The 15363-nt window shown below is 38.1% G+C and overlaps 1 protein-coding gene across 4 annotated transcripts in view; it reads right to left on the minus strand.

The window, feature by feature from the left end:
• Positions 1-5519: 5519 nt before the first annotated feature.
• The window catches only part of ROCK2 (Rho associated coiled-coil containing protein kinase 2), a 96819-nt gene continuing 86975 nt past the window's right edge, over positions 5520-15363 (minus strand). For all 4 annotated transcript variants that reach the window (XM_033056230.2, XM_033056228.2, XM_033056229.2 and 1 more), the window contains 6 exons: positions 14742-14812; positions 13679-13767; positions 12862-12940; positions 12398-12659; positions 11561-11774; positions 5520-6964 (listed from right to left, as the gene is read on the minus strand). In XM_033056230.2, the coding sequence (XP_032912121.1) occupies positions 6961-6964; positions 11561-11774; positions 12398-12659; positions 12862-12940; positions 13679-13767; positions 14742-14812 (719 nt within the window). In that variant the 3' untranslated portion in view covers positions 5520-6960. The remainder of the gene's footprint in view (positions 6965-11560; positions 11775-12397; positions 12660-12861; positions 12941-13678; positions 13768-14741; positions 14813-15363) is intronic.

Genomic DNA, 15363 nt, shown 5'->3' on the forward strand with positions numbered 1-15363 from the left:
ATAATGAAAAGCTCCACAGATGTGGAGATAATTGAAATGAGGTAGTTTCCCAGCCATGTATTTTCCCTGATGATAAATAATAACTTCCCTCCAAATTCTCTTCAGGCTGGTTTTTCCACTCTCTTCCAAATTCTTCCATACTTGAAATTCATATGTATGTATGAAGCAGAACATGAAATGTCACCTTTATCACTAATAATGGTCTAAGGATGTCTCACTTTTGAAGGTGAGGAAGCTGGAAAAAATCTTAAAATAGGATGTTTTAAAGTTCTTGGTTTGTACTGAATTTAATTTGCTTGATTTTGAGCCAGAGTTGTCCAGGACACTTCAGCGTTCTCAGTGATGACAGCTGTTGAGGTCAAATTGGTGCCTGGGAGCCACAGTGAATGCTGTAAGCGTCTGACAGATCATGACTTGTGATGGATCCAATTGCAAGACCTTGCCAGCCTCACAGACCTGAGTCCTGATGGACCTCAGGTGTTTCCTGCCTAATGGCAAGACAGACATACAGACATTTCAAGTTAAAGGTGTCAGCTATTCCATTCTACATTGGCAGTAGTTTGGGGCAACCATATCTATCTTAGAAAAAGATTCAGTCTTTGGGCCAGAGACTTTTGCATCATAGTTGTGATGAAATTTAATTTGGAATACCTGAAGAACAGTTTAAATAATTGTCACAATTTTGTTCATATCCTGTTTTGTCTCATTATTTCATCTTAGAACTGTCTTGTCAGAAGCCTAAACAGGTACATCTGTACCTTATGTGGTAACACTGACTCACAGGGAGGGAGCTTGAAGAGGGCAGACACCTTGTTTTATCTGTCAAGTGTTCTGGAAAATGATGTAAAGGAACCTGCACCAGCCTAAAATGTGACAAGTTAAGTTGGCTAATGATGATTCTTATTCAAACTGAGTAGTAACATGGCTCCATGCTGAAAATACTTACCACCTTATTATAATTGCAAGTTATCTGTGTATATGCCTGCTCTGGAATGTACAAGATTTCTGCTTTGGAATGTAAAGGCTTTGGCCTGCAGTACCAAGACTCATACTGTATGAAAATCATAAATGGAAGAACACACATCCTATGCATCAGTGTTGCCTCTGCCATGTAAATCATGAGTCTTACGAATTGAGCTTTTGTAAAGTATATTTTAAATAATTACTGGAGAGAAATTCACCTTTGAACAGCTCCTGTATATATACAGATCCTGTATATAGAGAGGTCTGACATTAGAGTCTGACTTATCTTGTGAGATTTTAATTTTTTTTCTATGAAATGCACTGTCAGCACAACTTACAGTCCTCATGGACTCTCTGAGCTCAAGGGTATTTTCTTCTCTCAGCCTTTTTGGTTTTTTTAAGTTTGCACAAAGTTTGCACCTTTCAGTAATACAACTTCCATCGGTGTAGCTCGGAACAGAGCAGGCAGGGGAGCCTCCCTGCATGGCTCCCAGCTGGACGAAAGGCTACAGAGATGCTGCTGAATCTCAGTGGCCCCCAGGACACAGGGATTGTAATATGCTGGAAAACATCATGCAGACACATGAGACCATGGGATCCAGCCAGCAGATTCAAGTCCTGAAGCTGCGGCCAGACCTGCACCTAGCTGCAAGACCTGCTCCAAGTGCCTACTGGAAAATGGAGCAGTTGAGGTCAGAGACTGTGCAAGATGAGCCAATATGAAACAGGGCTCAGATGGTGAGGCACTCAGCTCCTTCAGTCTTAAAAAGATTAAGGGATTTAGTATCTCGGGTAACTCCAAAAAAAGTTGCTACCTGCTCACTTGATATTAAAAAGTAGCCAATATCGAAGGCAATTTAATGCTCAAAGTCTAAGCAGTTGGTGATCCAAAGGGAAAGAGAACTGGCCACAATCTCACAAGCCTGGTGTAATTCTTGCTGGATAGCCATGTTTACGAAGTGGTGCAAGAATGTCCTGGGCAAAAAACACCCCAAACAGTAATGACAAATGACAAGAACTATGTGACATGAGGCCCACAGGGACAATATAAGACTATGCGTAGAAGCAGGCATGCATCTTTGAGCAAACACTGAAGACCTAGACCTTAAAGTGGGATGGTAGGACTGAAGCATCCCATGCAGCTGTCTTGGCTGTGAAAGCATTTCTGTGCAGTTTATCCAACAAGTAAGGACTGCAGGGACACGACACTACTGGACTCGGCCCTTTCTTTTCAGGGTAATGTGTCTTTCCAGAGTTCTTTAAGGCATCAGGACTACATCCACTTAAAACTGAAATTTCGTGACCTTTCACCATGACTTTCATTTTGAAAAATCACTTTAATCTTGCAGCTTCAGATTATTCTTGAAGATTATGGGAGCAAAAGCAGCTGCAGTCAAATCCCAGGCTGCACCCTTGCAGTATCAATTAGTAATGTGGCTTTCTTACCTTTATAAAACACTGCTTCCTGTCTACAAAGTGGAAAAGATTTCAAACTCAAATTTTCACTAACAAGACCTGGTAATTAGCATCCCTTTTCTCTACATCCCCACTTCCTGGAGCTATGTTTGAACAGCTACAGCTTTTCCATTCATTGCAGTAGTTTCTGGGGAGACCTAGGCTGGATGTGTTTTGAGTGTTCTTCTCTGCCACACACATTTCAGTAGACTTGTCTAATTTCTCAGATGAGAATGTCTGAGTATATACACCGGTCCACTTTTTAGGAAACTTCAACATGGAACACAAATTGTAGTTTCAGAACCACTCTATCAATATCTTTTATGGAGATTCAAAAGAAGACTCCTTCCTACCCTCATGAGGGATTCTTCAAAGCAGCAGGAAACCCTATGATCCTTGGGATTCTGATAGAACCCTAAATGATTCAGAAAATCAACTTAAAAACAAGAAATAATGTTTTCAATTTAAAGTGCACTATGTGCAGAGATGATAATTTGTAAAAATCTCTAATGCACTGAAAAAGGCACCAAACCTGTCAGAGGTCAAGGAGTGTCTAGATCAAGCTTTTAGTCATATGGTTTAGTTTTAGGTAGTTCTGTGAGGATTCATCTTCGATCATCCTTACAGGTCCCTTCCAACTTGATATATTATATGATTACATGAAAAAATAAATTAATCATTATTTTAACATGAATGACAAGGCAAACTATCCAGGAATGTGGAGAAGACTGAAATACTCCAATTCACTCAAGTGGACCTTGTATTGTTTGTTCTTCTGCCTCAAAAACAGAATAAGGAGGTGATTAAGGGTTTGTAAGAGCAACCAACACAGGTAAGAAGTTTGCTTTCGCATAAATTCCACCTTTTCATAGCAGCATCCTAAATGCAACCTCACAAACACAGGATGGGTAAAGGCACTTGGGACCAAAATATATAATTCTCTTCCAAGGATGATTCTCTCAAAGCTAGATGGGAAACCAATACATAGTAAGATTACAAACAGAAATGCTCAGATTTCTAATGATCACTTGACGTTAGAAACTAAAAATAAACTAAAGAGAAAAAGCACATAATTTCAGTGGCAGCTTTCCTGGCTTTGCTGCCTTCAGAGAGCCACAGAATGCCTGTCAAAGTTTAGGAGGCTCAGTGTTTTTAAGAGGCAGTAAGAGATATAGCTACTTGCAGTGAAATTTCAGTGATGTTTTAAATTTGGCACCTGTCACTGCTAAGATCCTTAAGCTTCTTGCATGTTCCCAAGTCCTACATCCTACTGTGATTCTATGTCATGTTTTTGGTTACAGCATCATCTGTGCTCAGAAGCACAAGAACCACCATAGTTTTCCTCTAATTAAAAGCAGATGTGGTGCTGGATTGCTTGGCAGTGCTGGGAGGGGCTGCACTTTGGCAGGGACCACAAAAGGCAGGTAATTGCAGCACACAACTAGGAAGAGAAGTGGAAATCACATTGCAGGAAGGCCTTTCTGAGACCTGACAAGGTAATTCCGGTGGGGTTTGCCTGTCCTTCTGTGCTGGTGAGCTCTTGGATTAGGAACTAAGGAGCAACTTCCCTACAAGTGCTTCTGCCTCCAAGTTGGACTCCTGTTTTTTCCAGAAGATTAATCTGCAGCTTGGCTATGCCACTTGCTTATGCTTGTGAGACAAAAGGACTTGCAATGAGAGAATTTTCTATAGGTAAGTCATTCAGGCCATAAAAACATCATGTTTGCTTAGGAAAGCCTGTAACAAAAAGAAAGTGTTAAAACATCAGTGACTTTCATGAAAAATGCTCCTTAGCTCATGAATATGCACTTCTCTCAAAAATATTAAAAGGTCACCATTAGAATATAAGGCAACACCACAATCTCCAGGAACTAACATCAAAGAGGTCTTTGCATTTCACAGCAGGATAAGGGAGAACAGAAGAGCAGCTCTGCCTTTGTGTCCTGGGTGCAAAGCGAGGATTGTGCACCTCAGACCACTGGTCTTGAGGAACCTGTGCCAAGTTAGCTCTGCTCTGAGGCAGAGGTCAGAGCACAGGACCCCCAGTGCTCCCTCTCAGCCTGTATTGCTCCACATCATCTCAGGACAGCCTGCTGTATGTACAGCTAATGACCACTTGTACAAGCATGGAATTTATCAACTGTGGCGAGCAAATACTATAATATAGTACATTTCCTAAAATGTCAGGCTGAGCAGGGCCCTGTGGATTCACAGTAAATGAGGGTAAGCCAGGGAGACAAAGTGCAAAGGATCCAGCCCCAGCAGTGGAGGAGCTGCCGAAAGCTCCCTTGGAGTCTGCGCTTCCTCCGCAGCCAGGCTTTGCGGGGCTGCCTTTGGAGCAGCTCTTGCCTTTCCCATATCTGCTGCAGTAGTTATCTTTATATTCAAATACTTTGATTAATTACCAGCTTCTCAAGTTCAAGAACTATTTTACCTTACTCAAATAGTTTATTTAAAAATATATATATATATATATAATATTCTCCAATTCAGAAAAGGATAGAACTTCCCACAATGTAACATTTTTTATATATATATATAAAATATTTATGCATTCAGTGAATGGAAACAGTCTTACTGTATACATTTTTAATGTTGTACTCTATGCAAATCTGCATTATCTAAAAATATACCGTACTTCTGTAAATCAAAACAAGCAGGGAAAAACCACCGTAGCTGTGCTCTGGGTTATAATATCTAACAGAAATGATATGAAAGTTTTAGTTTTGAATTTAAGAACTCACAAACAACATTTTACTTTGTGAGCGCATAAATAGAAGACTGAATACATTCTGGCTTTGTTAAGCTGAACTGTAGTAGAGGTTACAAAATGTAAATATATTTATTAATTTTTCAGTATTTCAGTGTTTCCAAGTCCACCTTTCATGATAGTGTTAAATAAAACATGGTCCTATCCTTCCAAACATTTCAACACTCTTTAAAAAACAAAAACAAACAAACAAAATTTTAAAGTGAAATGTCCTCCTTCATTGAAGTGTTAGATCATATTTTAAATTACTGCACTCCCACACAATATTTTATATATATATATATTCTAAATATATATATATATATTTATATATATATATAAAGAGACCAAATAGGAGACTACATTTTTTACTGTCAATATGTTTAACATCACATACTGTAGTTGTATAAAACATGCATTTTCTGGGATAATTATGAACACATCATGAATGAGCCCACATAAATATTTTTTGTACAACTCCAAGTTTAAAAAAAAGTCAGATTAAGTGCCTCTGAGGCCCTTTCTTCCCAGCTATCAGTTCTCAAAACACACTACTGAAATATTTATCTATGCCTACAGCTATGTGCTAGAGAACGAGATTACAACTTTAAAATACATCTACAGTATGTTTTACTTTTCTTAAAGTTTGTGACAGTCCTTGGATATTGTGTTGCGAAATGTAAAAATAGTCACAGATATTTTATTTTCCAGAAATAAAAAAAACCCCACATCTAGGAGAGTATGCAAAAACAAGGCAAAATGAAGTTTCATAGCACTTAATGAGGGTTAATATAAGTCAATAACTAGTATTGAGGTTTGTAAAAAGGGCTGGATGAGCAGTTACATGCACAAGCAAATGGTCTGGTAAATCCCATGCTCTCAGACATTATTTCTGTAACAACACTTCTCCACCCTTAAAACCAGTTGATATACATTCAAAATAGGTTGAAACTGATAAACTTACTAGGTGTAAAAATAGTGCACTATTTTTTCTGCCACAAAGCAAAACTGCATCCTAAGAGCTGGTAAACTTTCTTTTTCCTTAAATAGAAAGAATGGGAAAAGAACTTGAAAAAAAATTAAATTAAGGCAATTAGGTAAAAGGGGACTGCACATGATGACGTAGCTGAAACTAGTATATACTTCAAACCTATACTAGCTGCTGAACACTGACATGCAGCTTCTGATAGATGTGTATGAATGATATAAACTTCAACATTATGGCTTTATACAAGTGCATAGTTGCAACTGCAATAAGTAACGGTATCTGATTAATAAGCATAAAAAAATAAAGTGGAAAGATTTTTAAAACCCTCTTGCAGTATTACAGTACAATATATATACACAGTATAATGGTCACTTCTTACAGATGCAGTCTATATCACTATGGTGGATCTTCCTCTGGTTCTACTTGCAGACATGCTGGTGGCATCATTACGAAAGCTGAAAAGTCAGTTTCTTCCATTTCAATACTCATTCCTCTTGATCCTTTTATGAAATGTAGTGTATGTGTCTTGCCAAGAAAGCTTTTGTGGAACAGAGTTTAAAAGGTTACTTAACATATCCTTTGACTATTTACCAACCATTCCTCAACTGATCAGTCACTCGGGAGAATACAGGAAAACCCTCAGAGATTAGTAATTTATATTGCAGCAAAAATGTAAACCTCTGATATATATAGCACAATCTCTCAGGAAAATATATATTTTTAATATATTTTGGGATATGTTTCAGTCTTGCTGTAACAGGAAGAAAATTATCACCTTGACTGTGTCTGCATTCACGGAAAGCAGTTAGCTGAAAAAGAAGCAGGAAGTTGGGTCAGTAAATGCAACAAATGTAAATCTGACAAAAATATACTTCTTCAACGTCTTCAATTAAGATGGGTTCATCATTGTACTTGTGAGAAGCACCTTTCCTCTGCATCCAACAGCAACATTATTTCAGTACAGCACACTTAAAATCCTTAGACATTGTAATCCCAAATCCATTAAACCCCCTTGCAATACATGAGGGTAAAGTACAATATGCACAGTGTAAGAGTTACTTCTAAAGGATTAGTGATCAGTAAGCTTTTAATACACAGCGATGCAGTATATTTAATTAACGTAATGCTCGTTACTGTGAACACTAAGCCAGTTAAGTTCTGCAGGAGCTGCTTCCTCAGTTCCCTGAGCACACAGCTGAGGAGCAGCCCCAGTGCCCCTGTTATACAGCTGAGACACATCTCACATACTGTTCAAAACAATTCTTAGGCATTTAACATTTAGGTTTTTTCTGTGTAAATATAAGATTGCATCAACATGTGAAATGATCAGATACTGAGGTCTATAAAATAGGTAAAGCTATTTGCAGTACATCCAGAATTAAGCCATGGGACAAATCAGATCACTGCAATGGCCAGATCTTTCTAAAGCAGTCAAGGAAACCACATCACAGAAGCTGCAAACCCGTTTGTTTACATAGTTTTCAAATGCGTGGTTAGGTACCCAGAAAGCACAGCACTGCAAAGGAAAGCCAAGTCAAATTCACTTCAGAACAGAGGTAGAAAAGCAAAATGCAGAACTCCAGTGATTTCATGTCTGCTAGCCATAGACGAGTCAGCTTATATTCAAAGCTTAAAAATAAAAAGTGTGTATAAAAACCAAGCCTATTTCAGCTAAACATCTAACTGCTACCATTTCCGTTTTATCCTTCAAATAACCTCTTGCTGAGGTTAGCAGTATTAGTATTAGAGATGAGCAATGACCCTGAAAACAGCAGGTTTGGTTTGGTTTTTTTTTCCCAGGCAGGCAGACATGAATTTTGAAAAAGAAAGATCTAAAATTAGAAAAAATAAAAACACTGACAAAGGCAACAACTTTGTTTTAATGAGAATAACTCCCCTAAAAGTTCAATATGATGAACAGAATCTCATTTTTCTGTTTAAAATATTAAAATGAGATCTTGTATTTTCTCTGCTTTGAGAAACAAAATCCAACATAGCATGCTGTATTCAAAGGCAAACAAATCCATTCCTCTCTATTTAGATTTACCCCTTATACTTCTTCAGAAATCAAAAACATCGTCATCATCATCATCACCATCAATATCATCAACATCATCAAAGGACCAATCCCAGTCCTTAAATGCCAGATCAAGTAATCTGCAACAGGAGGGTTTGATGTTTAATGAGTGTCACACTTCTATAAAAGACTTGAAAGTACCTTTTGCTATCACTAAACCTTTTTAACCAAAAGACTGTTTTAGGTAGGTGGGTTTGTTCCTTTGCCTGTCACAACTATGAAGATTCAGTTAGCATTCAGGTAAGTTAAGAATATTGCATTCATTGCAAATTCATCTAAAAAATTATTCCATTGAATTTAGAACACTTACCATATTGATTTTTTCCCCTAGAATTTCAGTAGGAAAGACCAACATGTACCTTTTATAAAATTATCTGCTTTCTGTTTTGTTGCTGTTCATGTTGACTGAGGTGGTTTTATGCCCTCCTGCTATTCCCTTCTAGACAGTAATGCAAACCTAACAATTTTTCCAATAAAATCAAGTGATTTTGGGTGCTGAAAAGAACATTGAATAAGATAGAATAAAATAAAATTCAGCTTCATTTGAATGTACAAACAAACATAGCAGGATTTTACTGTATCCCAAATACAGGGTGATTACACTATACAGCTATTCTGTAGCTCATTATTTAAAGTTAAGCAATGCCAAAAAGTGGATATATCAACTTGTTGTCTAGGCCTCCCTGTCTGTGCTCCTTGTATGGTCACTGTAGAACAAAGAAGGCATGCAAGGCAAACCCTGTCAGCAAATGAGTCATTTTACTTATCTGAGGCATTTATTTTGGGATGGGGTGAATCATTGTCTAGAAGCACTCATCTCTTTCTGTTGTAATATCTTAAGTACTAACTTTCCAACTGCTACAGCTACAACAAAGGAAATCCAGCCTAGTCATCTCTCCAGTGAGCTGGAAGGATCCTAATTAAGGTTGTATGCCAAGCATGGGATGCAGGCATGGAGACCTTACCCTAAGAGAGCATCAATATAAACATGTTACATTGTTTAATACAGTTAATCACACATCTTAAACAAAATGGGTTTCAGGGGAATTTGGACTTTCAGGCTTTAAACTATTTAAACCTTTAAATGTGATATAGCCCTGAAAAGGCTCAGTACTAATTTTTTACATGAACTATGGCTATTACACTTAAACAATTTATTAGGAAGTAAAATACATTAAAGTTGGCTTATTTTCAATTTGGAATTATCCATTTGGCATGATCCAACCAAATGGATAAGCAGAAATTATATAGTCTCTATGAAAAACTGGTTTTCCCTTTCTTAAATACTCACAAAGAGGAACAGCCATGAAAACCTTGAAGAAACCATCATTGTGTGAAATTCTTAGCAGTGACAACATTTTTAGGACAAGGCAGCTTGGAAGGGATGTCAGAAAGTTTCTAGCCCAACCTCCTGCTCAAAGCAGGGTCAGATACAAGGCCAGCTCAGGATGCTAAAGGTGTCCTGTCAGTTGCTGAGAGCCTCCGGGCATGGAGCCTGTCCAGCCTCCCTCTCTGCATTGGCTCTTCTTTCTATCCAACTGGAGTGTCTCCTGGTTCAACTGAGCCCCTTGTTTCTCAGCCTGCCACCATGTAGCACTGATGACCCTGGCTCTGTCTCTTGGATATCCTCCCCACAGGCTGGGGCAGGCTGCTCTGGGAGCCCCTGGACATGCCCATCATCTGGGCTGAACAAGCCCAGCTCGCACAGGCATCTGCTCTGAACATCCTGGTGCTCTCTGCTTGGTCCTTCCCCAGTGTGCTGATGTCTGGCTGGAATCTGGGGGCTCAGAGGTGGAGGCAGTGTTGTGCTGCAGACTGTGGAGTGAACAGAGGGTTATAATCTCTCCCCTCAGCCATCCAGCTGTGCTCCTCTTGTCCTCAGCAGTACTAGAGCCTGCCTGGCTGCCAAGACCCACTGCTCAGTCCCTAGATTGAACTGGCAACTACATCTTCACTCTTAATAAAGTTCATAAAGGAGAATTAATTATTTCACATGGTAAGGCCTTGCATAAAAGCCTCATAGAAGCAACACTGAGATATAAATTTGCCATAGCAATTAGTTATTTATGAGTATGTGGTTTCTAATTAAAGGTGTTTAAATCCATACAAATTTCCACTGGTTTGACAGAGCTGCATTAATCAGGTAATAGGTGACATGACCTCACAGAACTACACTTTTCATCTGTTAGGCACATTTGCAAGGCTAACTTGGAAACTTAAACTGAAAAATTACATGCTTTTCACACAAAAATATTCATACTCCTCCTTTTTCCACCAGTATAGAATGGTAAACACTGTGCTCTGAAAGCATTTTGTACAAAAGTTCAAGACTGAAAAAAGGGTATTGGAAGGAGATGAATTATTTTCAGAACACCTAAGAATAGCTATTGAAAAAAAGATCAGAATTTATAATATACCCTTATATATGTTAACAGCAAGAAACACAGTAACACCATTAAGTTAGACTGTAAACAGTATGCAGAAGAAAAGTAATCTACTTGTCCCCCAGACTGTCATGGATGTTTCCTTGATTCATGCTTCAGTCCTGTCACTGAGATTTTGGTTAGTTTTGCACAAAGAAACCCTCTTTTAAATATATAAATTAAACTGCCAAAAATTACACTATATGAAGTTTGGGAAGGAAGTGAAATTAAATTACTCTAAATCCTTTCACTATGCATTTCCGCTCATTAAAATACCAGTATCTGTGTAAGATCTAACTCTTCATAGCATAAGGATGTTTTGTGGTAATGGCAGCATCACAGCTTCCCTGTATTCTCCACTGTAACTCTGGTCACTCACCCAGCCCAGGTCTCACCCAACCAGCTGAGATACTGGTGCCAGTCTGGTCACAGAAGAAAGGACAACAATCCTGTCTAGGCAGTGCCCAATTACCTCTCTGGCGAAAAATGCCTTTGCTAAACTGGAATACTGCAATGAACGAAGTAAGTCAGACCAACCTTTTCACAGGCTGCCAGCCTGTGAACTGGGAACTGACAGAAGCAAATATAAGCTAGTACTGCAGGTGATGAAAAAAGCAAACTGGAAAAAAACCCAGAAACTCTGCACTGTACAATCATATAAATGCTACCTGCAGAATACCATCAACTTCCACAGCACAGTGCATAGGATTCTGCTCCTTAGAAGTGATCTGGTAGTAAATTACTGATTATTATGGACAATTTTTACCAGATCAAAAGAATCTGATAAGACTATTCTTTTAGGAATTATGAGACATTAGCATGAGTCCTTCTACCCTGAATAAGGAATTCAAGCCAACTGCAGTAAAACATGAGAACAATAAATTAAATAGCAGCTCTTGTGTCACCTTGGTTTGTTTGGAGGAAGCTGTCGACTTGGTCGTCTGATGGATTGGTTTGGCTGTACCTTCATGGAAGTTCTGGGAGAAGATCGAGCAAAGGGGTCTGGTGCTGGAGGCTTCTTGGGTATCTTTTTCACCAGTCGGCTCACCCATTTCTGCTGTTCTTCTGTAGAATTTGCTAACAGTAGTAGATTCTTTGCCGTAGAAATATCATAGTACACTGTAATAAGATTTAAAAAACAAAAATGAATATTGTTATTATTCTAAACATGGCCCCACATCAAAAATTAGCTGTCTGCTTAGCATACTCTTATACTCGACGCAGAGAAATCAGCAGAGAGGTCAAAAGCAAAATGAACCAGCAGGTTTCCTGGCTGCTGACAGTGCCTCCTCCTTATATTTAGGGAGTAACAACTTAGTACTGTGGAAGACACACATTCACCTGGAAGAAAACATGAGTAACACAAAGAGGAGTGACTGAGACTAAGAAATTATGTAAGGTTGAGCCACAAGTAGCAACCTTCACCAAATGTAACCCCTTCCACAGCCCTGTTGTTTTCTACAGCAAAGAGCACAAGACACAATGTGAACACCTTACAACCACCACGCTCTGCTGCACGAGGGTAACAACACAACAGGTACATGCACACCACAGCCACATGCCATGAACTCAAAGCAGAATGACCCTCATGGAGACACCACTGGAAAGGGGCTGATGGCCACCTACTAATACAAGACAAAGCAACCTTTATGCTTAGTTGGTGTCAGACCATTACTAGAATCCTCTATTAGGATGCCTTATGAATCCAGCACTATCTGTATATTCAAATACTTGCTATTTACCTTTGCAAGGTGCTATAATCTCTTCTTTTTTATCCATGTGATCTTTGTGACATTTGATATGGCAGCGGCGACATTCCAGAGCAGGAGGAGGTTTAAACATGTGCCACAGTGGCTTCATGCAAGCTTCACAATTGGTTGGGAAGTGGTAAAGAGTAGGTATAAACTCATGTCCTTTGTGGCAAATGTAATTTGACTTCTCTCCCATGGGCTCCACAGGAAATTCCTGTTCCTTTTTGCTCTCTCCTTCATTAGCATATAGGATCTAGAATGAAAGCAAAATAATCTCAGTACTCCTAGATGACAAATATAAACTCAGAGTCATTATCTAAGTACAAAGATTGAAGAAGTACACTAGGAATGATTTTTCAATGGTTTTTTAGTAAATATTCCATTAGACAATGTTTTTCACAATGTCTGAAATGCCATGGCTGTTACACTAGAAACATTAATTTATTAATGAATACCTGGAATATCCTAGGAATTTCCTTGGAATCTGCTCTGTACACATCAGTCTGAGTGACTGGTCGGACGTGGAAGAGTTTGCTATAGGAAATTGTTTCAATAAGGACAAAAATTAATGTTACCACAATGATAAATGTGACAGATTAGCTTAGAATACAACATACCACATTAAGACTTAAAGCCATTAAAGATTTGTCAAATTTGTACAAATTTCTAATCACTTGGTAAAGCCATATCTTTCAACCCTGCACATGAACTCTCAAAAACCCTAAATGAGAAGTCACAGAGCTATATTTGCAAAAGCACTGGGAAACCATCATCATCTGACTTTAATGGCTGCTGGCACCTTTCTGTCACAATCCCATCCCCATGCTCTGAATAGACACATTCTGCTTTTATTAAGAAAATTAATTAACTATATAACCCATCTGTAAGGTCATGTTGTAAAAGAAAATACACAAATACTGAAAATGATATCTGCTCTGCTACAGTTTTCTTTACATGCTTTGCTCCCAAGTGTGTGTGAGGAAAGTCTAGCTGAGCTAGTGGGGGCAGTTCAGTTACACCAGGGCTCAAGTGCAGCTCCCTGGATCAGCATGAGCACCACACTGCTCCTCCTGCATCAATGCCCACAGCAAACCCCACTCTTTGCCACAGTGGGCACCCAAGGGTCCAGCTGTATAGCTCAGATTTTAAAAAGTCATGTCCCCAAGTGGTGTTGTGTTCCCAGACTGGACCTCAAAAGGCCCTTTGGTCACAGGTCTTTCCAACAGAGTTCACCTACAAATTAGAAGATGGAATGTCAATGGCAATACTTACTCTATATCCAATACCATATGGGGGTTAGATTGTTCCTTGTCTTGTTCACTGTCATAGAACAGGATCTTTTTGCTGCTTACAATTACATACTGTTAGGAGACAAAAGAATAAAACATGTTTTAATCCAGTTCATCACAGATGTCAAATATGTCACAACAATTATATGCTACAAAAAATATGCTACAACATATATTGTAACAATATATTTCTGTAATTTAATTAAATGGTACCTAAGTGACAATTTAAGTCCATGCCAAGGAATTCATTGCATAACAAACAAAATTCTGATTACTTGATAAATCAAGTTATATTATCAGACTGACTGATTTTTAAGCATATTTAAATATTGATGAAGAAACAAAAATGAAAGTCTGGAAGAAAGTAGGACATAAGCTTTTGCTTTCTATTTTATTGATTTAATTTTCACTTGGACTGCTAGAGAGAGTAACTGTCATCCTCTGCCTATTTTATGCGTGCACATCACAACTAACAGGGATCATACTTAAAAAAATCACTATTTAAAGATCACCAGAATAGCTAGCAATGACCACTAAAAAGCTAATTACCTAAAAAATGTCCTATTTCTACAGTTTTGCCCAGAATTATCTGTATGACAGCAGTAAGGAAATTTGTATGAAATTGTGTATGTTACATTTTGGACAAACACTCATCAAAGAGGCTACTGAGAAGCAGTGAACAAATGAAGGCTGCACAAGGCAGAAGTAGGTTTCAGACTTATCTCCTAAATAAAGAAATTGTCAAGAGCACCTGTTTCTAGACTCTGCCTAATTCCAGCTATATAATACTGCTGGGAATGCTTATGGCATGTATAAATATTTGAAGATCATGAATGTTCTCACCTCTGGCTATACAAAGAGGTGTCTTAAACTACTGCAATTGTCTTAAGCTGCTCCTCTCAGATGTAGCTATGCCAGCTAACATATTTTATACATTTAAGTAATGAGATAACACATATCAAAGAAAAACACAAGTGTTGAAAACCTACAGTAAGTTTAAAGTTGAGACAATGCATGAAACAAACACATAAATCTGGTTTTCTTACCTTTTTAACCCATCCAAATTTTTTAGTGTTATTTCTAACAGGCATTGATAACCAGCCTTCCAGTCTTGATTCTGTAATAGAGACATGCATTAAAGAATACACAAAACATTATTTTTGAGACTACTTTTTTTGTGTGCATTTTAAAAGTTATTGAACATCAATAATAAAGCAAGAGAGCAAACATGAGAAGATGAACTATTTAACAGTATGAGATCTTGTGAAGTTTATCATGGTAAATGTTCAGGAATACATTAAATAATGTACCCCTGAATACAGCCAATAACCAGCAATGCAATCACGAAGTAGTAGAGGAGGAGGGGGAAGAACAAACTTGCAATTATAGAACACACATTCCCTTTAGTAATTTTTTTCAAGTCTTAAAATCTTATGTCTTATTGACCTTGACCTTTACCATTACAACATCACCTAAAGATATTAGTACAGACCACACAACATCAAATCCAAGACCAAAAAAAGGCAAATTACCACCACAAATAACCTATATAGCCTATATGCTGGAGAAAATGTCAGTTTAATATTCTAATTCATACTTTTTGGTCTGTAAATTTTTCTTTTCTCTAATTCTGCCTGTATCTCCTAGGCTTTCTAATCCAAAATAAGT

This window comes from Catharus ustulatus, chromosome 3 (genome assembly GCF_009819885.2).
Source record: "Catharus ustulatus isolate bCatUst1 chromosome 3, bCatUst1.pri.v2, whole genome shotgun sequence".
In the NCBI taxonomy this organism is placed as follows: domain Eukaryota; kingdom Metazoa; phylum Chordata; class Aves; order Passeriformes; family Turdidae; genus Catharus; species Catharus ustulatus.